Here is a 22811-nt window from a genome sequence, read left to right as displayed (position 1 = left end):
GATCTTGGATGCAGCTCGTGCTGGAGCAGGAGAGCTGGGGTGGCCAACATACATCCCAGCACAACCCATCTGGCCCAAATCCATCCCTGACCTGCTCCAATCCCCACTTTTATCATCCTAATTACGAGCAGATTCCCAGCTCCCTCCTTCCCTCCCAGAGGTCCTTCACTGCCCCCTTTTCTCCCTCCCTCTGGCTGAAACCAGCAGGTGAATGCCAGCCTTGAGGTATTTTTGTTCCATTATTGCTGATGGACAAAAGCTTGGCCTCTCTCATTTTCCTTTTTCTTGCAGCCTCTTTGGTGGGGATTAAAATAATTGATATTGATAACGAGATCTGCCCCCTGCCCCTGGTCCCAATTACTTGCACAGGCTGGGGATCCTGCCTTATGGATGTGACAGGAATGGTCTCAATTATCCCTCTGGGCTCCAGGATTGATGCTGGGATTGATTTGGGGGAGCTGGGATTATTTGGGCTGATTGTTGTGGGCTGGGGTCAGCCTCAGAGCTGGATTTTCCCCCAGTGCTGCCAGGTGCCTGGAAAAGTGGATAATTTACTGCAGCCACCCTCATGTTCAGGATTAGGAAGGACAGCACTGAAGGGGTTTTTCATCCCAAGTTTTACTCGGGATGAAGTTGGATCCTTGGGGTTTTGGAGAGCCAAGGGGCTGCAGCCTCTGGACAGGCCCAGCCTCACACTGAGGAGGGAAAGCCCAGTGAAAGTAACTGAGAGAGACACAGAGAAGGAGATTTAAAGCTGACAAGGCAAACAGAGCTGTTTGGACCTGCAAAATCCTATTTCATAAAGTCACAGAATTGTTCAGGTTGGGAAAGACCTTTAAGATCATCAGCAACAATAACAACTATGATCATCACCGTGTCCTCAGGTGCCACATCCTTGTGGTTTTTGGTCACCTCCAGGGATGGGGATTCCACCACAGCCCTTCCAATGCCTGGCCACCCTTTAAGGGAAGGAATTTTCCCAAATATCCACCTAAACCTCCCCTGGCCCTGAGGCCGTTTCCAGAAACTCCTCCTGATGCCCATTTTCTGCAGGCTGAGCTCCTTCCCCAGCTCCCTCAGGAATTCTCCAGCTCCTTCCCAGCCCCATTCCCTTCCCTGGGCACTCTCCAGCCCCTCCATGTCCCTCTTGTCATGAGGGGAAAATCAAAAAGTGGGAGAAAATGTGAGGGGGGAAAAAAAGAGGAAAGTTTGAGGAGGGATCTGCTGCAAAGCTTTCCCTGTCAGGGAGTTGTGCAGAGCCTGAAATTCCCCCTGATCCCCATTTTCTCCAGGCTGAGCCCCTTCCCCAGCTCCTCCTCATCAGACTTGTGTTCCCAAATATTCCATGGCCATGGATTCCAGAGCAGAGCCATCACAACACCCTGGGCCACCCGTGGTGCCTGTGAGGAAGGGAATATTCCTTCAGGACCATTCCCTTCACCAACCCAGAGCTCCTCACCTTGGGAACATCGCTGGATGCAGCGTTTTCCTTTTTTCCCACCACTTCTATAAAACTCAAATGCAAAAATAGAGGTGAGGAGAGAAGGGGAGTTTGCCTCTGTAACCAGAGAGGAGACGAACCCAGAGCCAGCAAACCACCCCCAATTTATAATCAGAATGCAACATAATCACTGCAACAGATGTCAAAAAGATAAACCCAGGGAGCTCTGCCCTGCCAAGGATGTGCTCTGCACGTTGGAGAGCACAGGGATGCTCTGTTCCTGTCTAATAACCAATTTTTGAAAGTGTAAGAAGGAACAACACCACGGAAGACTCCTTTCTGCCCCCACCCTGCAGCAGATTTACAGTGGAAGTTCTCAGCGAGGCTCAGGTTTGCTCCTGGATCCACGATGGGGAGGGGAGGGAAGCAGAGAAATTGGTCTTTTTAGGACTGTGGTTGGGAAAAACAGCATCACCCAGCTGGCACACGGACACGGCCTGGCTGCCAGAGGCTGGGATAAAGAGGGAAAACGTGGAGAGCTGCCTGGCAGGAGGGGAAAAGTTGGGGGAAATTGTTTTACAAAAAGAAAAGCAGACGAGAGAAATGAGGTTTTGTGTGCACGTCACTCACCTCGTAGTGATAATCCATGCAAGTTAACTCTCTCCAGCAGCGATCTCCTCGGATTTTTATCAGCCCCTGGAGGGGGAAAAAGGGCAAAAATATGGTCACAGATATTTAATTTTACTTTGTTTTGTGTCTCAAGGTGCCAGATTCTGTGGTTAAACTGCAGAGGCTGAATGAGCCCCATGGCACATCCACAGCCTGGGTCCAGTTGCTGTTCCCAAGGGAACATAAAGGATCTGACTCATCCCATTGCCTGGTTACCGAAAATGTGACAGAAATCCTTCTGCAATCTGCCAAATTCCCCTTCCAGGAAGAAGCCTCAGCCCCACCTGAGCCTTTGCTCGGGTCTGAGCAGCCCAGGGCTCCTGGCATCACTTCCAGCATCCCTGGGAAGAAGAAATAGGAAAAACCAGGTTCTGTCCCTGGGATAACAGAGGAAATTCAGCAAGATTCCCGATTTTACCATCCAAACCCAAATGTTTCCCTCAGGCAAAGCCACCTCTGCTTCCTGTGGAAAAGGGAGCAATGCCATGGAGCAGGGATGAGGACATGGAGCTGGGGATGGGGACACAGGGATGGGGATGGGGACACGGAGCAGGACACAGAGCTGCAATTAAAATAATTAGAGAGACAAAAGAGGGGCAGGGGAAGGAAGCTGCCAGCCCCAAACACAGCTGGCTGCACTGCTGACAGCTCTGCCCCACCTCAGCTTAGAGGCTGGATGGAGCAGCAGGTATCCCCTGCCCTGGGACTTCACAACAACAAGAGGGGACATTTCCAAATCACTGCGTCCATTCCAGGGCTGGCAGCAATGCTGGGATTGAATTTCTTTGCCTCAGAGATGAAGAGCAGAAAGGAATCAGTCGGCCAGAGCAGGAAAGACACCTGGGCAGGGATGGGCTGGAGCAGGAAGCCGAGCAATCAAGGCCGGCTTTGATGTCCGGGAGAGGTCCCTGATTAGGATCACAATATCCCAAATTGAGGAAAGCTTCACTAGTCAAAAGGTTGAAGCAGCTCTGTCATCTGCATACAATTAGGGGGTATTTGCCTGCCTCTGACATTGCCCTAATTGTCATGGTCCTGCCTTCCCCAGGAGAAAAACCCTGCGAGTTTCTGGGAGTTTTGGGAAGGTCCAGCAGGAGCATCCTGAGGCTTCCTGACATTTGCAGCAGGGAGTGACCAGCGACCTTCCAGGGCTAAAATCCGAGCTCAGAGAAGGAGATTCCAGTTTTTATGAATTCCATCTAAATTCCCAGAACTGGAACAGGTTGGAAGTGACCACAGTGGCTCCTCTGCTGCAGGAGGAGCTCACACTAAAACAAATCTTCACTTGCAGCATTAAGTAAAGTTTAACATGTTTGGAGCTCAAAAGAAATTCAAAATTCCAATTAAAGACCCTCTAAAACTGTCCAGAGCTCAGCAATACCCAGGAACATCCAGCTCCCAGGGCTGTCTAACTGTCTGTCTGTCTGTCAGCACAGGGCAGAGCAGAGTTTAGGAACTCCTGCCTGGCAGAAAAGGGATGCAAAGCGATCTCACCCAGGATTTCTGGGATGGCAAAGCAGTTTTACCTCCAGGGCTTTACTCAGCACATCCCAGCTGTCTTTCCCCTCCATCCCTCTGGAGCAGGGACAAGACACCCTCACTGTCATCAGCCACTCCATCCTCCCCTGTGCTGCCCTCCAAGCTTTTCTAAAATTACAGGATGCAGCCATGATAGCATCTCCCAGGATGTGCTGCAGCTCCAGCCCTGGCAGGGCCAGGACACACTGAGGAAGCTCTGTGCAGGAATGCTGGAATATTAAAACAGGACAGTTATCTTGATGACCTTCCCTCCTCCCTTCCCCGGGCTGTTATCAAGCTCTGTTATTCAGCAGGGATAATTAAAACTCCAATTAAAACAAAGATGGGGGAAAAAAAAAAATCCCGATTTTCCCTGCAATGACTCACTCAGGCAGTTCATCCCTTTTTTGTTTACTAGAAAGCTTTCAGACAGGAAAGGCTTCATATCAAAGATGGTTTTTTCTTTTTTAATGTTTTGCAGCATAAAAAACTCCCACTCTCATCATTAAAGGTTTTTCAAGTCAGCTTTACCCTGAGCCGGCTTCGAGGCCGCTTCACTCCCACACTGGCACCTGAATTTTCCACTTTTCCCAAGGATTTGAGAGCAAAACGTGCCCCGAACAGAATCTCCGTGCTCTGAGCCTCAGCTCTGCCGGGGAGAGGCAGGAAAGGAGAAGGAGGACTCACAGAATCCTGGAGGAGATCTCTGAGCACCCCACAGCAGCTCTGCCCATCCAGGGCACTCCCAGAAACCGGGAAGTTTTCAGGAATACAAATGAAATCGGAGCTCCAGGCAAGTGACCAGGTGGCCAAGTGAACCAGCAGAGACCCTTTCACCCCCGTGGCCTCGCTCTGAATCCAGGATTATTAAATTCCCACTGCTGGGCTGGTGGCTGTGGGGACACCGGGGTCGGGCACTGGGGATAATGAGCACCCCTGGCCTGGGAAAGGGGGAACTTGAGGTCCTTGTCACAGGAATTTACAGCAGGAGGAGGAGAAAACGTTGGCCCTGGATTGAATTAAGCTCCAGAATGAAATACGGGCTCAATTCCTCCTCCCCTGCCAGGTTTGCTCCCTCCAGGGCACGGCCAAGGAGCTCAGGGCAGGATGGGGATGCAGCACCTGCCCTGGACTTGGAAAACTCCAAACTCCCCAAATTAAAGGGAATTAAATCCAGCAGCGTTTCTCACAGGGCAAGGAAAACGACATTTAGGATTTCATTTAGGATTTTTTTTTTTTTGCTGTTTTTAGATTTACTTTAATGGTGGATAATAAAATTCTCACACTGTCTCCATCCACCAGCCCTGCTCTGGAATTACGGAATAAAACATTCCCAAAGCAGAGGAAACGTTCCCTTATTTACAGGATGCCAGCAAATGGGATGCAGGGGGATCCAGCCCCCACCTGAAGGGAGAGAAGAGCTCAGCTCCAGCACCAGCTCCTGCCCTTTCATCTCCCCGTGCTGCCTGTGCCCCTTCCAGGCTGTACTTGGGTGATTCAAAGCAAAAAAAAAAAAAAAAAGCCGGAATAATTAAAATGTCATTCAAGCCCTAAGCCCATATGAGTCACTGTTCCAAAAAATATCTGAAAAATTCCTTCAGGAGTGGGGGATAATTATATTCCTCCCTATCTATTGATTTTTCTCTACAATGCAGATGTCAGATTTTCCACGGGTTTTTTTTTTTTTTTTTTCCTTTTTCTCCTTTTTTTTTTTTTTCCTCCTTTTTTCCCTGGAGTGAGTGTCAAGGAGGAACAAAGCACTTCTTTGAGACTTTTTCAGCCCAAAATTAATTCTGAAAAAAAAAAAAATGGTACAGACAGGCCAATAGCACGGGAAGCTGAGCAAAAGCCTGGTGACTCAAGCTATGTCTGCAAAGTTCCCTATTGATCCCGGCTCCAGAGAGAAGGCTGGGGAATGGGGCACCCATTAAATTTAAATTACCCTTTAAATTTAGAGGCAATTTAAAGACCTTTCTGTGTCTTTGGTGTATAAAAGATGGGCAAAACCCCACCCAAAATTCCCAGCTAAAATCGAGGTTTTCGTTTTGCTCCTGCTATAAATAAGGAACGCTTCCCAGAGAAAATCCCAGCTCCGTGCACTTCCCACCTCTGCTACCCACAGGAAAAGTGGTTTCACCATCTCTGTGAAAGCCAAACCCTCGCCAGGGTATTCTGAGACAAATTTAGAGCCCAAGTTCGTGGGAGAGGAAGGAGCTTCCCAAGGTGAAATCTAAAAATAAAATCATTTAAGGATTACAGGGCACGGCTGGAAGAGGCTCCTGGAGAAGCTCAATCCAATGAGACCAACTTCAGCTGAGGGTCTAAAACTCCCTCCAGGAGCTCCAGACCTTCCACACCTCCCGCCCTGCTGATGGATCAAGGTCCGTGGTGCAGGAAGGATGAGCTGGATCCCAACTTTTCTGTTCTTCAGGGAATGTCCCACAGGGAAAACAGGTGCCACAGCTTCTGCCACAGCTGTGACACAAAGGTGTGAACCAGAGCTGCCCCTGATGTTCTCACTGCAATCAGATTCCTGCAGCTTCTTCCATGGAAAGAGAGGAGGAACAGGACGCTCCATCCCTGGAGGGGTTTGACCAGGCTTGGAGCACTCTGGGGTGGTGGGAGGCGTCCCTGGGGTGGCACTGGATGGGCTTTGAGCTCTGTTCCAACCCCAACCATCCCATGGCTCACAGCTCCTCAGGCAGGGAAGGACAGCTGTGTGCTCCTCAGGTGACTCTGCTTTGCTCCAGGCCTGGCACTCCCACATCCCCCCGAGCACACTGCAGGTGTCCAGGGCCAGGCTGGATGGAGCCTGCAGTGACCCGGTGAGAGGAATGACAGATTTGTCTTCACAAACAAACTCGGGCTCTGCTGGTGGAGAAAACCAGCACTGAGAGAGAAAAGAAACAACGGGAAGGATCCCATGGATTGATGAATGGAAAAGAAGATATTTGCCTTTATGAACAAACTGTAGGTTTGCTGCTAAATGAAATTGGATGTTGATAGATGAAGGAAACGATGGGAAAACCCCATGAATTCCAAAAGAATTAAAAGGGGGGTTATACATTAAAGGGGAATTTTAGGTACTGGGCACTCAGGGAAGTCTGTAACTCTCAAGTACCTCAGCCAGTGGGGAAAGAGAGAGGGAAATGGGCCCGGGAAATTGGGATAAATAGGAGGCTCCAAACTGGAGTCCAAATTGGGATAAACAGGAGGCTGAGTCCTCCAAAAATTGGAGAGACCCCAGGGGAAATGTCCCATGGCCTCTCCCTTTATTCCAATAATGTAAAAGGACTCCTCTGTCTCCTTTTTTTGGACATAAACCTCTGGCGTTGGTGGATGAATATTCCTAACGCACAGGGAGCTGTCCCTGCCCGTGAGGGCTCTTTCCACCCCAAACCATTCCAGGATCCTGCAACTATCCAGGTGAGCAAACCACACCTGCCTGGTCCCTCCTGCACAGGAGGGCTCTGAGGTGACCCCAGGACGTGTCTCAGGAGCTCAGGTGACCCTTCCCACCCAGCAGGGAGCCAAACCAGAGCCACCACAAGAGCCCAAACCACAGAATCCCCGCAGAATTCCCGGCTGTTGGCTTTGCTCTCCTCCCTCCAATCCCCACCGTCTCCCCCCCAAAAAAGCCCCTTTGAGGAGCCACCAGCAGCATCTGGGGGGGCTCTGAAGGCAGCGGTGGGTGAAAGGGATCCTGCAAAAGCCCTTGGCACCGGCGGCTCCTGCCTTTTCCAGCCACCAAGGAACAACAAGTCCCGCTGCCAAGGGCTATTACCAGACAAACCGGGAGAGAGAGATCAGAGGCACAAAGGAGGTTGCTAAGGAGTCAAGTGTGGGATCCCTGCAGAGAGGAGGAGGCTGCAGCTGGGACGGCAAAGGTCAGAACATTGCAGACATCATTTTCCAAAAATTCCCATGAAGGGCCCGGCGCGGGAGCCGGGAGCTGGCCCCGCCGTGCTCGCCGAGGAATAATGAGGAAAGGCAGCGAAGAAAGCTCCCTTTCTTCCCCTCCTACCCACGCTAATGTAATAAAACAAATTAGAATAATTATTCTCCATTTCAGGGCCATAATGCCCAGGATCAGGGCACGCCTGTCAGGGAGCTGACATCTACATCCGCTGGGTTCTGCTGCTCTCCCCCCTTTTCATATTTTCACCATCCGAAATTCCGACTTTTATTTGATTCCATTTTACTGCAGGCATCCAGATTCTGTTTGCTTCAAAGTCTTCCTTATTTTTGCCAGAAAGTTCATCTCTCCCTTCTTAGCTAATCACAGCCCCACCCTTTTCCAGTAACCTTTCAAATGCCACCCACGTCCTGACACTTTTAACAGGCTCCAAGCAAAAAACAAAACAAGGAACACCAAGAGTTTCGCACCAACCGCAAGGTTCTGAGAGGATTTGCTGCAGTGGGGTAAAAGAAGTGGTTTTTTAACAGCAAAGAAAAAAACTCAAAACCGTTTAAAAACATATTAAATATCAAGTGATGCATAAATAATCTGGAAGGAATCGATCCTTTTTTTTCTATGAAAGCACATCTCGGAGAAGGACGGACAAATCCACAGGAAAGCACTGTGATAATTAAAGGGGAAAAAAACCCTGATTACTATAATTCTTTCTATTTCCACCCCCCAAAAAAACTGTCACTTTAAATGATCTTTTATCCTCCTGCAGAAGGGGAAAATATCTCCTGTGCAGATAGCAAAGGACTGAAATTATTTTCTAAGTCTCTGCCTGCCAAAAACTGCTCCCAACTCCCCTGTTCTGCAGCCACTTCCGAGGATGTTCCTGAACAGCTCAGAGGGGCTGAGCCTGGGATTTGGGAAGATTTGGGAAGGGGGAGGGCATTCTGACAGAAAGAGAAATCTGGAAAGTGGAGGGAAAAAAAATAGAAATTTTGTTTACAGGAAGCAAAATAAAGGGAAGCACAGCCAGGTCACAAATCCCAAGTGCAGAAGATGCTCTTGGGTTTCCCTAAATTCCTCCTCAGAACCTTGTGTATGATGTGAGGAGGAGCAGAGGGAGCAGCTCCTGGGAAGGGCTCTCCAAATTGGGAAGATAAAAGGGGGAAGAAAACCCTTCCTAAGGGAGCTCAGCCCAGATCCTGCAAGTTTTAAGGGCATCACACAGAGAAAGCATCGAGGGCACTGCACATGGGGCAGATTATTAAAGAAAAATACATTTCTTTTATAAAGAATACAATTATTACAGAACACACCTATTAAAGGATCTCATTCCTGGGACAAACACAAAGTTTGGGATTGGGCTCATGGCCCCAGGACCCATCTGGACACAGACCCCAAAGTCCTCCCAGCCCCAACACCTGCAGCAAGCCAGGCAGAGATTGGCAGTTTTAAATCTGAATTTCCTTGCTTTGGGCACTTTTAAATTAAAGTGGTAATGTGCTTTAAATCCCCTTTCCCTGCTTTTTCACTCCACTCTTCAATCCTTTCCTGCAGAAACTAATCAAGATGTCTCAGAGTCACACTCACTGCTCCAGCCACCTTCCCTGGTAACTCATTCCATATGTCCAGGATCCTTGGCAGCTCCACCTTCATTCCCTGTTCATTCCCAGTTTTCCAACGTGCCGCTGCACCCCTGGTGCTCAGAGCTCCCCCCATCTCCTCTGTGCACCCTCCAGCAGGGATAATCATTCCCTGTTCCCCAGGGAAAAAGCTGTGGCAGCCCCATCCCTGGAAGTGTCCCAAGGCCAGGTTGGATCACCCATGACAGTGGAAGGTTGGAACTGGATAAGTTTTAAAATCCCTTCCAAGCCAAACCATTCCAGGATAATATTCCTTGTACACCATCAAGTGGGCACATGTGAGGCAGGAGTCCTTGGGATAATGGACACATCCCAGCAGTGCTAAGAGATCCGGGGAAATATTGATGAACACCAACCAAGAACCCCAGGATTCCCAAGGATCAGCCAGGGAATGCTGCTCCCACGACCCAGGAAAAGCCCAGGGCAGGGACATCAGGAGAAGCCCCCCAGCACTGCCCCCTCATCCACAGCAGGGCTGCAGGATGAACCTGCTGCTCCAGGACTCTTCCCAAACCCCACTGAGATCCCATTCCTGTGCTCCTGTCCCGTTCCTGTGCTCCTGCCCATTTTCCCTGTGCTCCTGTCCCACATTCCCTGAGCTCCTGCCCCATTCCCTGAGCTCCTGTCCCATTCCCTGTGCCCCTGCAGCTCCCAGGTGTGCTCAGAGCTGCTGCAGTTGCAGGCAGGTGTTGATGAGAGCCAAATTCTCACATTTCTGAGCTCGTGCTCTCACAAACTCCCCTTGGCCCCTGCACTGAGGAAGAAAGAGAAACTGTTTTATGGTTTTACTTTAACAATCCCTGATGACTTTCAGGGCACAAGGAGCTGCTCCAGGCTTTCTCCAGGATGCTGTTGGCAATTCATCAGCTCCAATCCAGCCCTGGGCAGGAATCTGGGGCTCCCCCAGCACGTGGGTCTCACCTGCAGCAGGGAATTCCCAGAATATGACTTCACAGACTCCATGAAGTTGTCACCTACTCTCGGGCCTTGCAGGAAGAGCCCAGCACTAAGGTTTGCTGAGTGGGGTTTTAGCCACGAGTTGTATTTGATGGAGAGCTCCTGAGCAAGGCTGCTGCCCCAAAAATCCCCCAAGACAACCCAAAAATGAAGCAGAAACTCTTCCACCTGGGAGGGAAAGCCTCACCTTGGAAGCACAGGATGGGAATTCCACCAGAAGCTCCAGGCAGAGCTGGCACCAACGGGACTGGGCTTTGGGAATCCACAAGATTCAGGGAGATGGGAAGCACAGCTCCAACCACTCTCTGTTTTGGGAATCAGGGGTTATTAAACTCTGAGAAAAGGGCTGTCAGGAGCCCCTTCAGGACCCCAGCCTGCAGTGAGGGGCTGACACCACCCCAAACCCACCCAGCACCGAGGGAATGGAGCAGCTGGAAAACCAACTCTGCCTGCTGGATCGAATATTTGTGTTCACTGGAGAGGGGGACAAGGCTTGGAGAGCACAGCAGGGTCCCCGGGCAGCTGCAGGTGACAAAACCTCTCAGTGCCAGCACACCCAGGATCCTGCTGGCAGTGGGGCTGCTCCTCCTGGGAAGTCCCTGTGGCTTGGCTAACACAGACTCACAGAATTTATCAGGATTGGAAGAGACATCCAGGAGCATCCAGTGCAAGCAGCACCCCTAAACCACATCTCCAAAGTGTCAAACACTTCCATGGTGACTTCACCACCTCCCCGGGCAACTCATCCCAAAGCTGACCATTCCTTCAGAGAAAAAAAAGAGAAACAATTCTAATATTTAATCCAACCTTCCTGGTGCAGGAAGCTGAGGCTATTCCCTCTCATCCCTTCACCTGAGGAGTGGCAGAAATCTCAGCACCCACCTCGTGGCTCTGATGGGATCACAAACCCTTATTTTGCATCTCCCCAGCCTCGAGAAATCTGAGTGACAGAGAGAGACACAAACAAAACGATGAAGCCATCAAACCACGCAGCTCTGGTGAGGGAAAGCAGCCCTGCAAGTGTGTGTTGGCATCACTCACTGCTGCCTCACACAAAGAGCCCCTCTTCTGTTGCCTCAGCGTGTTCCTGGGAAGCATCATCCCATCTTTACATCCTGCTCTAATGGATGATTAGGAACATCAAACATATAGATTGAATCACGTAATTATGCCTTTTAAAAAGGCAGCAATATTTGAGCTCAGCCCAGCACTGGCTGCCAATCAAACCCCAGCAGCAGAGCCTGCCTGAGCTCCTCCTGAGCCTCCCGCCACAGCCAGGATTATCCCACTTCTCCCGGGCTGTGTCACCCCTAAACAAGCCCAGCCAGCTCTCGTGCACAATAAAACAGTGTCTGGACATGATTTTTTGGGTGGAGGCTTAGCCAGGAAACAGCAAAACTCCCCAGTCACGAAATGGTTTGTGTTGGAAGAGACCTTAAAGATCATCTTGTCCCAGCCTTTCCTCCAAACCACACCAGCTCTGCTCAGTGCAAAGTCCCAGGTTAGCAGAGCTCACCATGGAAAAAAATCCCAAATATGAGACACTGAGTGGAGGGAAAAGGGGCTGGAAAGTGAAATCAGCCTCAACCATGGAACAGAGCAGAGTGTTGGGATGAGAACCAGCAGAGGAGCACCTCGCCCACCTAAGGAACATCCCCAAAATGCTCCCCTGACACCCGGCACAAGGTGAGGAAAGCCCAGCTGCCCCCAGGGAATGCTGCTGGCCTGGAGGATTTCCCCAGGAAGGCCTCTCCCCAACCAGCCCAAAGAATCCCTGGAGAACCACGTGGGAAAGCTGCAGGAAACACAACCACTGCCGATCCCACCCCTGGGATAAACCCCTCAGACACCCTGGTGGACGTGCTCAGCTCTGGCCAGGGCAGGAGGAAACCAAAGATGCCCTGGGAGCAGGTGCACCTGGATTCCAGGAGGATCTTTCCCCTTCCTGCTGCCTGCCAGGAGAAATCCTACACGAGTTTGGGCCCCAAAGCATTAAAGATCCCATCAATCACTGCCTTGTGGGGGTCCCCATTTAATGACCTTTCCATGTTTTCCTCTCCTGTGCCTGTTAGGGATGTATCAGCATCCCAGGCACACAGGGACACGTCTCTTCCCAAAAATGTCAGGAGTTATTGCAGAGATAACGAGAACAGAGATGTTTGGGAAGCACAGTTCTCCTTCATATCCAGCCTGTCCCATATTTCAGAATATACAAGACACACCAGCAGGAAAAAAAAAAAAAGCTCAGGCAGATCCTGGTTTAGAAGGAAAGCAGGACACAAATTGGCGATCGGGTCAATTTTGAAGGAAATTAGGGATGTTTTGCTACACTTGGTGTCAATTCACTCAACAATCCACATCAGAGAGAACCAGAGAATCCTGGGATCATGAGGCTGGAAAAAATCATTCAAGATCATCATCCCATGACCAATCCCCACACTGTCAACCAGAGCAGAGGCCTGAGTGCCACGTCCAGGCATTCCCTGAATCCAAAGATCAAGATCCAGGATTCAGCCTGCATCCCTCAGGGATGAAGTACCCGTGCTGACATTTGGGTAAGATACCATTGGTGAAAAATGCCCCAAATAAAACCTTCACCCTGAGATCCCTGAAAAAATTCCAGAAAAAAACCCCAACCACTCCTCCTACAGTGATGATCCTCAGCTTTAAAGTTCTGGGATGTTCTGGAAGGTCCAAGCAGCTGGAGCTGATGGGAGAACGCCCCTGGCAGCCCTGATTTTAACAGGGATGTGTCAGTTCCTGATGGAGTCCTTTACAAGCTGCTTGGGAATTCCCTCTGGCCCCGGGGCAGCTCGGCAGGAATTGTTCTGTTTGGAACCACGGAGCAGAGAGTGACAGCTCAGAAAAGCCAAAACAAAGGAGAAGAAATCCAGGGAAAGCTGGGAATTACCCACCACGTTCCAACAGCCCTGTGGAAAAGCCACAGTGCCCAACTTCCCTTTCATTCCTTGGAAAGAGCCACTCAAGGGCACCACCAACACATCCACATGGATCATTCCCTGCTGCTTTTCCTCCTCAAAACAAAACCAGGAGTGAGCTGAGGGATGCTGAGGACCAGAGCAGGAAGATTTTCCTCAGAACTGGGAAAATTCCCAAACCAACGGTACTGGAATGGGGCAATTCCCTGGTGGGATGGGACAACCCCCAGCCAGGATGGGACAATTCCCAGCTGGGATGGGACAATTCCTGCTGCTGTCACCTCCCAGAAACCCAAAAGGAATTCCCACTCACCGCTCCCAGCATGATCCTGAAAATCAGCCAGCGGAAGCTCCAGATGACAATTCTGGAAGGAGGAGAGCCCTGGGGCAGGCGGGACAGGGTCCAGAGGGGACACAGGAATATTCCCAGGAATCCTGTCTCCAGCAGCTGGGATTCCCATCCTGCAGGGCCAACAAGAAGTGAAGAGGGAAGTAATTATGGTGTGAGCACTGGAGATTATTCAGGAATTAAACTGAAATGGAAGGATTAAAAAAAAAAAACCACAACACCTTAAATGCTTTTTAAGGTTAATTTGGGGGAAATCAGACATCCCACACAGAAGGTATTCAGGAGTTTGAAGCTTTGGGGTTGTGTCGCTCTTCTCCAAGCAGAAACTGCATAAAAGGGGGGATTTTATAAAAATTAATAATTTCTATGAAGGTTAAAAAAAAATAAATAGAGATTTAAGTGCCCAGGGAAGTGGCACTGGACAACCAAGCCTTCAGTCATGGATGGATCCAGCAGTGCCATGGCCTGGGCTGGATTTGTGCCAAAATGGGGCAGTTTTAGCTTTAAAAAATAGTGATTAGGGTCCTGAATTGACATTCAGTGCAATGAGAAGCTTGGAAATTTAATCACAAAAAACTAAAAAGGGAAAGAAGCTACCAAAATTAGAAATTAGGTCCATTAGGTCAACTTTTACCAACTGCTGGATTTTCCACATCCCTGGATTTAACCAAATTACCCTGGGCTGTGCTCAAAGCAGAGATCCCATCATGAATCCATTCCCTGGATCCTCTGGAGCAGACAGACTCCACCTAATCCATGCAAATCTGTGTTTTGCATTTTCCCCTCCATCCCAGCCTATAAATAAGCGTTGGGATGATCGTTCCAAGAGAGGCAGAACACACAGCTCTGTTTTGACAGGTGAAATCCAACCCCCACCACGTCTGCAAGCACCAATTTATCCCTGCCAAAAACGAAATTGCTCCAGCTTTGTCCCACCTCCAATTATTCTGATTCTCAAATATTTAGATACAATTGTACTCCGAAACCATTAAAAAAAAAAAAGGCATTAAATGGCACATTGGTGAGGAGAATTCCTGAAAATTCCTTGGTGGAGCCAAGTGAAGACACTGATATTCTCAGCTACAGAAATTAAACCAGGCAGTGTCCATGGATCCTGCTCCTTCCCGAGGTTTCTCCAGGCACTTCACCAGTTTGATCCTTAACAATTCCCTTTATCCAGCCCAAACAGGCAGGGAAACATTCCAAACCTATTCCAAACCCATTCCAAATCCATCCATCCCTTTCAGCTTCAGCCTGAGCCCTCTGATCCCCCCCAACTCCAAGATTTATCCAGCTCCTGATTTGATGTTGTCACACAAGAAAAAAACACTTTGAATTTGCTTTAAAATATTTCCAGTACCAGTGGTGAAACCTCCTTTTTTTAATTTTTTTTTAATCTTAATGTGCAAAAACCCCTTAAATCAAAACGGATTTCTTAAAACTCAAGATTATTAGACATCAAAGCCATTAAAAACTCCCCCTCCTCCCCTCCACACATCCTTTGGTTCCCAGCACAGCTCCCCCCCAACCCACAGATGCCCAAAGTAATGTTTCTGGGAGGAGAAATAAGGAATATTGTCCCAAAAAAAGCAGCTGCAGCGGGAAAGCACCGGCTCATCCCAAAAGTGAAAGGTTAATTGTGCCTGAACCCAGCTCCGGGGCTGACTGGCACCAAAAGGGTCGTAGATCTCCCTCATTCCTGCCAGCACAAGAATCCCACTGTTATCCCTGTTTTCATATGGTAATCACCCCCCTCGCCCTGCTGGCGATCCAAACTCCTGCATCCCTCCCCGAGCATCCCTCCCTCAGCCAGCAGGGCACACTGCACCGGCTTCTCCTGCTTTATTTTGAACCCCGATTCCCGGGAAAGGGGCACCGCACAAGGATGCCGTGACGGCAATTCCCGCACATCCCGCGGCTCCGGGAGGATGCTCCCAGCAGCCGAGGGGTGCCAAGCTTTTCCCGGCACGGCCTTGGCCTCCGTGGGTCACGAGTTCAGCCCTGCACCTGTGCTTTTATCCCGAAGGGACGGGCTGGAATGCTGGCACCGGCCGGCACGGGGAGCGCGGAGTAAACAGCGCTGCCAGCTGCCGGGACAGCGCTCCGGCATGGCCGCGCTAAGCCAGCCCCCAGCCCGGGTGACCTGCGAGGGCAGCCAAGGACAGACCCGGCTCACGGCCTGGGGCAGGGGGTTGAGCCCCCAAAAGCCCCCGGTGTGGGGTTAAATCCCGCCCGGCTCCGGCTGCTCCCTGTGAGGGCACCGGCGGCTTGCGGGGCCGTGCTCCTGCCTCGGGGCACGGCACAAGGACCTGCTAAAAACAGGTTCAGGGGCAGATAAACCCTGGTTTATTCACAACCCCTTTCCTGAGGGACGGAGCCTCCACAGCTGCCCGTGTGGGATCAGTTTTCTGGGCTACAGCATCCCCCACTGTGCTTCTTCTGAGCCTCCATCCCATCCTCACCCTGAGCCTCTCCTGCCCAGAGCTGTGTCCCCAGAGCCTTCTCCATCCAGCTCAGACTCACCCTGACCATAATCGGTCATTCCCAGAGAAACATTAACCTTGGAGCAGACCTCCAAGACCCCCGAGCCCACTCCTCTTTCAGGCTCCACCTCGTCCAAACAAAGTGCTGCTGGTGCTGCTCCGGGGCCAGTGGAAGCTCTGGGATTATCCCAGATGCTCCTGTGCTGTGGTTTCTATAAAAATTCCAGCTCAGTCGGGCAGATTTGAGGATATGAACATGCTGAACGCCACAAGTGAATCCACAGCTCAGCAGACGAGGGGGGAGCTGGGCTCCAGCTCCCCCTCACTGGGTTGTAAGATGATACCAGGCCCGAGATTAGCAAATCCATCAGCAGAACCGCCCGTTCCTCCCCGCTGACTCACACACAGTTGTTCACATCTGCCCCAAAAGCCTCAGACTCCAAATCCTTCGGATTCTTCCGCAGGTCTGAGGGGCTGGAGGCACGGCCCTGCTGAGGTTTGAGTGTTGTCACCTCTGAACACCAGCCAGGGCTTCACAGAGCCCAGACACTCCGTGACACCTGGAGGGACCAGCCGGGTCACCACACCTGGCAGGGGAGCCCTGAGGAGCAGCTGGTTCCTCCCAGGATCTCTCCAGGGTTCCTCAGTGATCCTCCCAGCTCAGTAACTCCAGGATCTCTCCAGGTTTCTCACCAACCCTCCCAGCTCCTCAATTCCAGGATCTCTCCAGGGTTCCTCACTGCTCCTCCCAGCTCAGTAACTCCAGGATCTCTCCAGGGTTCCTCACTGCTCCTCCCAGCTCAGTAACTCCAGGATCTCTCCAGGGTTCCTCAGTGATCCTTCCAGCTCTTAACCCCAGGATCTCTCCTGGTTTTCACCCTCCTCTTGCTGCTATCACATGGGAGCAGTGAGGAAGGTGATGGGTTAAGGTCCCTCCCAACCTGAGCCATTCCAGGATCCTACAGTGAGATGTGTTTGCTGATGTGGCAGTTCCAGGAGGTGAACACAGCCACGTCCTCCTTGTGCACCAAACACTCTGGGAAGCACATCCCAAACCCTCCTCCAACTGCAGCAATCCCCACCCCTGACATTTGGTAGGACAGGAATCATCTCCAGGACCTGGGAGGACTCAGAGAAGAAACTGGGATAGAATCATGGAATGCTTTGGGTTGGAAGGGACCTTAAAGCCCATCCAGTGCCACCCCTGCCATGGGAAGGGACAATTTCACTATCCCAGGTTGCTCCAAGCCCCATCCAACCTGGCCTTGGACATTGCCAGGGATGGAGCAGCCACATCTGGGACAGCCCCACTTTAGGGTGGTGGGATGGGAAGGCAGATATTGGCCACTGGGAGCTTCAGGTGCATCCACATGGAAGCCACGGAGCATCCCCAAACCAGGGAACAATCTGGGAATGAAGGGAACCCAGCAATGAAGGGAGCAATGACCTCCTCCAGTAACATTCCCCAATCCTGGAGTTTTGGGGGTGAAACCCATCCCACAAACAGCAGCAAACGCCATCAGGCCTCTCTCCAAGAGACAATTCCCATCCTCCAAGCCCCAACCAACACATCCTTATTCCCGGGGCTCACTGATACTGCTGGGAACGAAAGGGTCACGTTGTTGACCCACCTGCTCCTGTTTTCCTCACTTGGATCTCGTCAAATTTCAGCAGCTGCAGGGCAGCACAAAGCCCCCCATTGTTATCTCTGGCGCAGCCGGAGAGGGAGCCACGGGCTGGGATTTTTTTGGGGGAGAAAAAAAAAAAAAAAAGGGAATAAAAATCAACTGCCAATGGTGGCTGCGCCCGCCCCACACGCGCTCCGGGAGTTTGGGACACGCTCGGAACTCGGGGTGGCAAAATCCATGGTCTGGGATTTTCCAGAGGTCTCTGCTGGGGCAGGGGAGGAGGAGGAGCAGGGCAGGGTGTGCCAAAGGGGAGGAGGGAAGGGAAGAAGCAAACCCCAAACCTAAATACGCTTCCCCCTTTTCTTTTTTGGGTTTTCGAGCGTTTTGCATCTTTCAAATGCTCGAACCCCTCAGGCCATGTAGGGTTTGTATTGGAAGTTTGATGTCAGGTGATGTCCAGTTTTCATCTTTATTATTTACTGTGAATAGATTCACCAGCCCTGGCCATGGCTGCAGAGCAGTCAGCACAGTCCTTCCCCCAGTCTCCACATCCCAAACCAGTCTGTTGGATAACCAGGGCGAAAGCAGTAAAGGAGGGAAGGGTTGAAAGTCTTCAGAAGATAAAAATTGGCTCCAGAGAAAGAGAAAATAAGAAAATTCACTTTCTCTGATTCAAAAAAAAACCCCAAAAAACCAGCTGGCCGAAATCAACCCTCACACCTGGCTATGCTAGAAAGAGTTCAGGTAATTAATTCCTATTAATTCCCCTTCCTAAAACAGGGCACGAGGCGAGAGCAGCCGATTGTTCCTCTTTGTACAGAAACACCCACACGCCCCATTTCCCCAGAGCACGTTTGCAGGGCACAGACACATGCTGCTCCACCAGATGCAGACTTTGCAGCTCCCAGCAGCTGTCTCCCTGTGGATATTGTGTGTCAGACAGCCCAGCAGCCAAGGGGAGGGAGATCCAACCCACACTGATTTTCCCTGGAATTAAACCTGCTCACGAGCCCACCTCCCAGAAACCCAGCGCGCTTTGGTTTCAGCTCGAGCCTTAAGGCACCTGTTGGAAATATCTGAGTTCTGCTGGGGACTACAGGATTTATCCCTGCTCCAGGGTCTGGATCACTCCTGATTTGTGGGGATGACTTTAAATCCCAAATTTGGGACACTTTGGGATTGAACCTCTCCGGGCTCACAGCATCCACAGCTTCCAGCTCCCATCCCCAGGGTCTGACACCAAAACCCCTGGAAATGCTGGAGCCTTCTGGGCCAAAGCTGCCTGTGCCCAGGGATGTGCAGGAGGGTGGGAATGACCCTGGAGGCAGCCCCAGCCTCGGGCACAGCCAGCTCACATCAGGGCCAGCCCATGGGAACATCAATCCCAGAGCTGGATTTGCTGCAGCCCACATTTAAAAGGTTCATTCTAAAGCATAAAAACTGGACTTTGTCCTCCTCCTCCTCCTGGCCAGTGGCTGGAGCTGGGGCAGGGAGGTTTTAGTGGGATACTGGGAAAAAGGGACTGTCCAGGCTCCCCAGGGAATAGGAAAGACCCTGAGGCTGCCAGAGCTCCGGGAGAGTTTGGACAATGCTCCCAGGGTGGGACTGGATGATCCCTGTGGATCCTTCCATCCTCCAACGAATTCCTCAAAGCAAAGCAAATCTCCAAACCATCCCTAAAAGAGCTGCCTGGACAACACATCCCCTCAGCCAGTCAAAACCCCCAAAATGCCCCAAATCCTGCTCCTGCCAGCTCACCACAAACACCTCGTTTATCTCCAGTGGGAATTTTCAGCCCGACTCAAACCAGAACCACCCCCAGTTCCAGCTGGGTTTGGCTCTCACAGGTCCCAGTTACCACCTGTTGGAATGAGCTGGTTTTCCCAGTCATTTTACCTTTTCCAGAAGAACAACCACCCTCCCAGACTCTGTCCCTTCACTCCCCACATTTCCAATATCAGTAGAAACAGAGGCATAAAGACAAGAAATGCTCCCGTTCATTTTGAGATTTCCCAGTTTCCCTCTAACTGGACAGGATTTGTGGTGATTCCTGATGGAGAGAGCAATAATCACAACCTGTAAACATCAAAGAGCAGCTCTGAATCTCCTCCCTCAACAGAGAACACGGGTGAGGATCAATACTGAAATAATTCAGGTTTTCCAGTCAGTGGGAAAGCCAAGCCCAGGCACTTGCACAGCAAAGCTCCTTTCTGACCAATATAAAGCAGAAAGTTTCAGGAACACTGCAGAGCAACACAGATGATTCATTTTGAGGTCACCCTCACAAAATTCCCCCCCCCCCAAAATTCTGGGGTGCTGCTCTGAGAAGTGGAGCTGGACCAAGACAGAGAAAGGATAAATGATTAAAACAGGAAGAAATTGCCCATCAGATCAGTGAGGAGGAGACCACGAGGAGAGGCTGTGATTTATTGCTTCTCCTTCAGCAGTGCCCCTCATTCCCAGAGCCCAGAACATCTCTGACAGATGGGGTCTCAAGGCTTTTCAGGACTCTGAGAGCCAAAACTCTGTGCTGAAGCTCAGAATTCCCTTTGGAAAACATCCTGGGCAGAGCTACAAACCCCAGCCCAACCCAGGAGACCACAAACCCAAGACCTGACCCAGCTTCCCACAGCCAAACCCATCTTCCACCACCACCATTAAGTATTTCCCATTTCTTGTTCCCCAAAGTCACCTCAGCCTGGGGACGCTTCACATTTCTGCAGCCACCAGAAAAGTTCTGGCTGTTGTTGGAAGATTTGGGAGAACGTTAGCAGGAACTTTTGTTCTTAAAGTATAAACTACCCAGAGGAAAAAAAAAAAATTTAGCATAAAAACTTTTAAAAGCTTCCAAGTGCTCTCCAGGGTAGTCATTAGGAACTACTTAGGTAACAGGAGGGTGATAACAGGGAGTTAATGCAGCGTTAAATTAGCCCTCCTTCCATGCAGAACTTTAAGTGACAGAGGAATCAGTTGGGAGGATTTTTATTTTATTTTTTAAATAATGAAGTTAATGGATTTCCTGTTTTTAGCTCTGTGGGCGGCTGTCAATTTGAGGGATCTGTACATACTGGATTTAATTACTCTGTCTTCAAGGAAGGAAAATAAGTTCGGCCCTGTTCCTATGAACCCCAGGGGCACCAGGAGCTCTCCAGCTTGGCCGCAAGGTGAGGAGAAGGTGCCCACACTGGTCAGGGAGGGTGAGATGTCCCTGGAGATTCAGCATTCCCTGAAATCCTCCTGGCCAGAGAATTTGTGGCAGCTCCATCCCTGGAAGTGTCCAAGGCCAGGTTGGATGGGGCTTGGAGCAGCCTGGGGTGGTGGAAGGTGTTGGGGTTGGAACTGGATGGGCTTTAAGGTCCCTCCCAACCCAAACCATTCCGGGATTCTCAACATCTCAACCATCCCTGAAAATCCTCAGGGATTTTTTGAGCCTGTGCCTCAGTTTCCAGGGAGTGAGGGGAGCAAGGCCCAGGAATGGCTCAGAGAGGGCAGAGCACCCCCAGGGCTGCCCCCTAACTCAGACAGAGACAGCACAAGGAAAGGGGCACAATCCCAGCAGGAGTTAAGCTGGAAAAGCCATCCAGGGTCATCAAGTCCCATACAAATAATTCCCATCTAACTGCAGGCCACGTCTTCCCAAATTACCTGAGACCAGGATCCAAATCTCTGTTTTGAAACAAATATCAACAATAGCAAGATCACAAACCCCAGGATCCCTGGGGTTGGAGAAGCCCTCCAGGATCATCCAGCCCCAGTTGTGACCAGTGCCCACCTTGTCCCCAGCCCAGAGCTCTGAGTGTAGGATCCTTTATTGGTTTTTGGTTGGTTTGGGTTTGGTTTTTTTTAAGGTTTTAGGTGTAGAAAATGGTGGAGGAAACCTGAATAATTCAGATTACAAAAGACCTCCTAGACCACTAAACCCTCATCTTGTCCCCAGCCCAGAGCTCTGAGTGCCACCTCCAGGAATTCCTTGGACACCTCCAGGGATGGGCACTCCAAACCTCCCAGTGCCTGACCACCCCTTTCATGGAGAAATTCCTCCTGATGTCCAAGCTGAAGAAAAGCAGAGCTTGTGGGACACACAGCCTACATGTCCCACGGGGAATGAATGAATTGGGAAGGGCTGGAAGGGCCTGGCTGAGACAAGGGGAACAGCCAGAGGAGAGGAGAGGAGAGGCCCAGGACAAGCCACGCCACCAGCAGCAGGTGATCACAGCTACAAATCTGCTACAAATAGATCAAAAATAGGGAAGCTGAAATCCTACAGCAGGGCTCCAGCCCCACATGAGGACAGGGCAGCACGTTCCTGCTCATCCCAGAGATTCCCAGCTCTTTGCACAACCTGCCACACTCATTCCATCTGTTCCTCCCTGCCATGTGCCCGAGGAGATGAACTGCTCCCAGCAGGTGTTTGCTGGGTGTTAAATCTTTCTGCTTTTCTGGCAGCTTCAGAACCCGCCAGCAGCTGCTGCCCCTGATGCCTGAAGTTCTAATTTTCGTATTTTTCCAGATTCAGCACTGCACTGGTGTACAACTCTGAAGTTCATATGAAGTGTTTGCCAGTTCTCCTCACAGCTCAGTCGGACAAAACAATCCTTTTCCAGCCCCAGAACCAAGGACACCACTGCAGCTTCAGGCCCAGAAAGTATAAACTGAGGAGAGCAAACTGGGAGGATGGGACCTCATCACCTGAAGCTGCAATGGGGACAATTAAACCCCAACATGGAAATGGACCAAAACTTATAAAGGTGTGAAAGATCTGAAACCAACACATGACCCATTGTCCATCTCGGGTGTAGCCCTGGCCAGGCTCTTGTACTGCCCAAGGTGAATGAATCCCTTGAAGGCCTTTTTAATAAATCCCCACTTTATTCCTTTAACTCTGCTCTGCTCCAGGCAGCCCCTTCAGGCATCACCCCAATCCCACCCCAAACTGCCATTCCCCTCTCCCACGCTTCAAATTAAACCCAACACCACGGAGACACGTGGTGAGGGCTTCTGCCAGCAGACAGACAGTGAGTCCTGAAATAAAAGCAAATTTAACACATTTCTCCTTCTGTGTCATGTGAGGCCCCCACTGCCCTGCAAAGATCCAGTTTTAGCATCTTGTGTGAGCACAGGTTCCACTCCCAGTGTTTGCAGGAGATAAATCCAGGCCAGGGGATGGTTTTCCTCATGGATTTGAAGTGAATCTCTCATGGAATATCATCTCTGCCTCCCTGATTTTTTTTTTTTTTCCTGAATGGTGCTTTTAAAGCACAGCTTGTACACAGA

The 22811-nt window shown here is 50.7% G+C and overlaps 2 protein-coding genes across 2 annotated transcripts in view; one reads left to right on the top strand and one right to left on the bottom strand.

The window, feature by feature from the left end:
• CHTF18 (chromosome transmission fidelity factor 18) overlaps nt 1-22811 on the top strand; it is a 371533-nt gene that overhangs the window by 152604 nt on the left and 196118 nt on the right. The window lies entirely within an intron of this gene.
• The window catches only part of LMF1 (lipase maturation factor 1), a 141447-nt gene that overhangs the window by 83119 nt on the left and 35517 nt on the right, over nt 1-22811 (bottom strand). Inside the window, exons 3-4 of the mRNA XM_066329865.1 lie at nt 13391-13539; nt 2072-2137 (exon numbers count right to left, since the gene is read on the bottom strand). Of these exons, the coding sequence (XP_066185962.1) occupies nt 2072-2137; nt 13391-13539 (215 nt within the window). The remainder of the gene's footprint in view (nt 1-2071; nt 2138-13390; nt 13540-22811) is intronic.

This window comes from Sylvia atricapilla, chromosome 15 (assembly GCF_009819655.1).
Source record: "Sylvia atricapilla isolate bSylAtr1 chromosome 15, bSylAtr1.pri, whole genome shotgun sequence".
Classification (NCBI taxonomy): domain Eukaryota; kingdom Metazoa; phylum Chordata; class Aves; order Passeriformes; family Sylviidae; genus Sylvia; species Sylvia atricapilla.
This window is presented reverse-complemented; position numbering and strand designations above follow the sequence as displayed.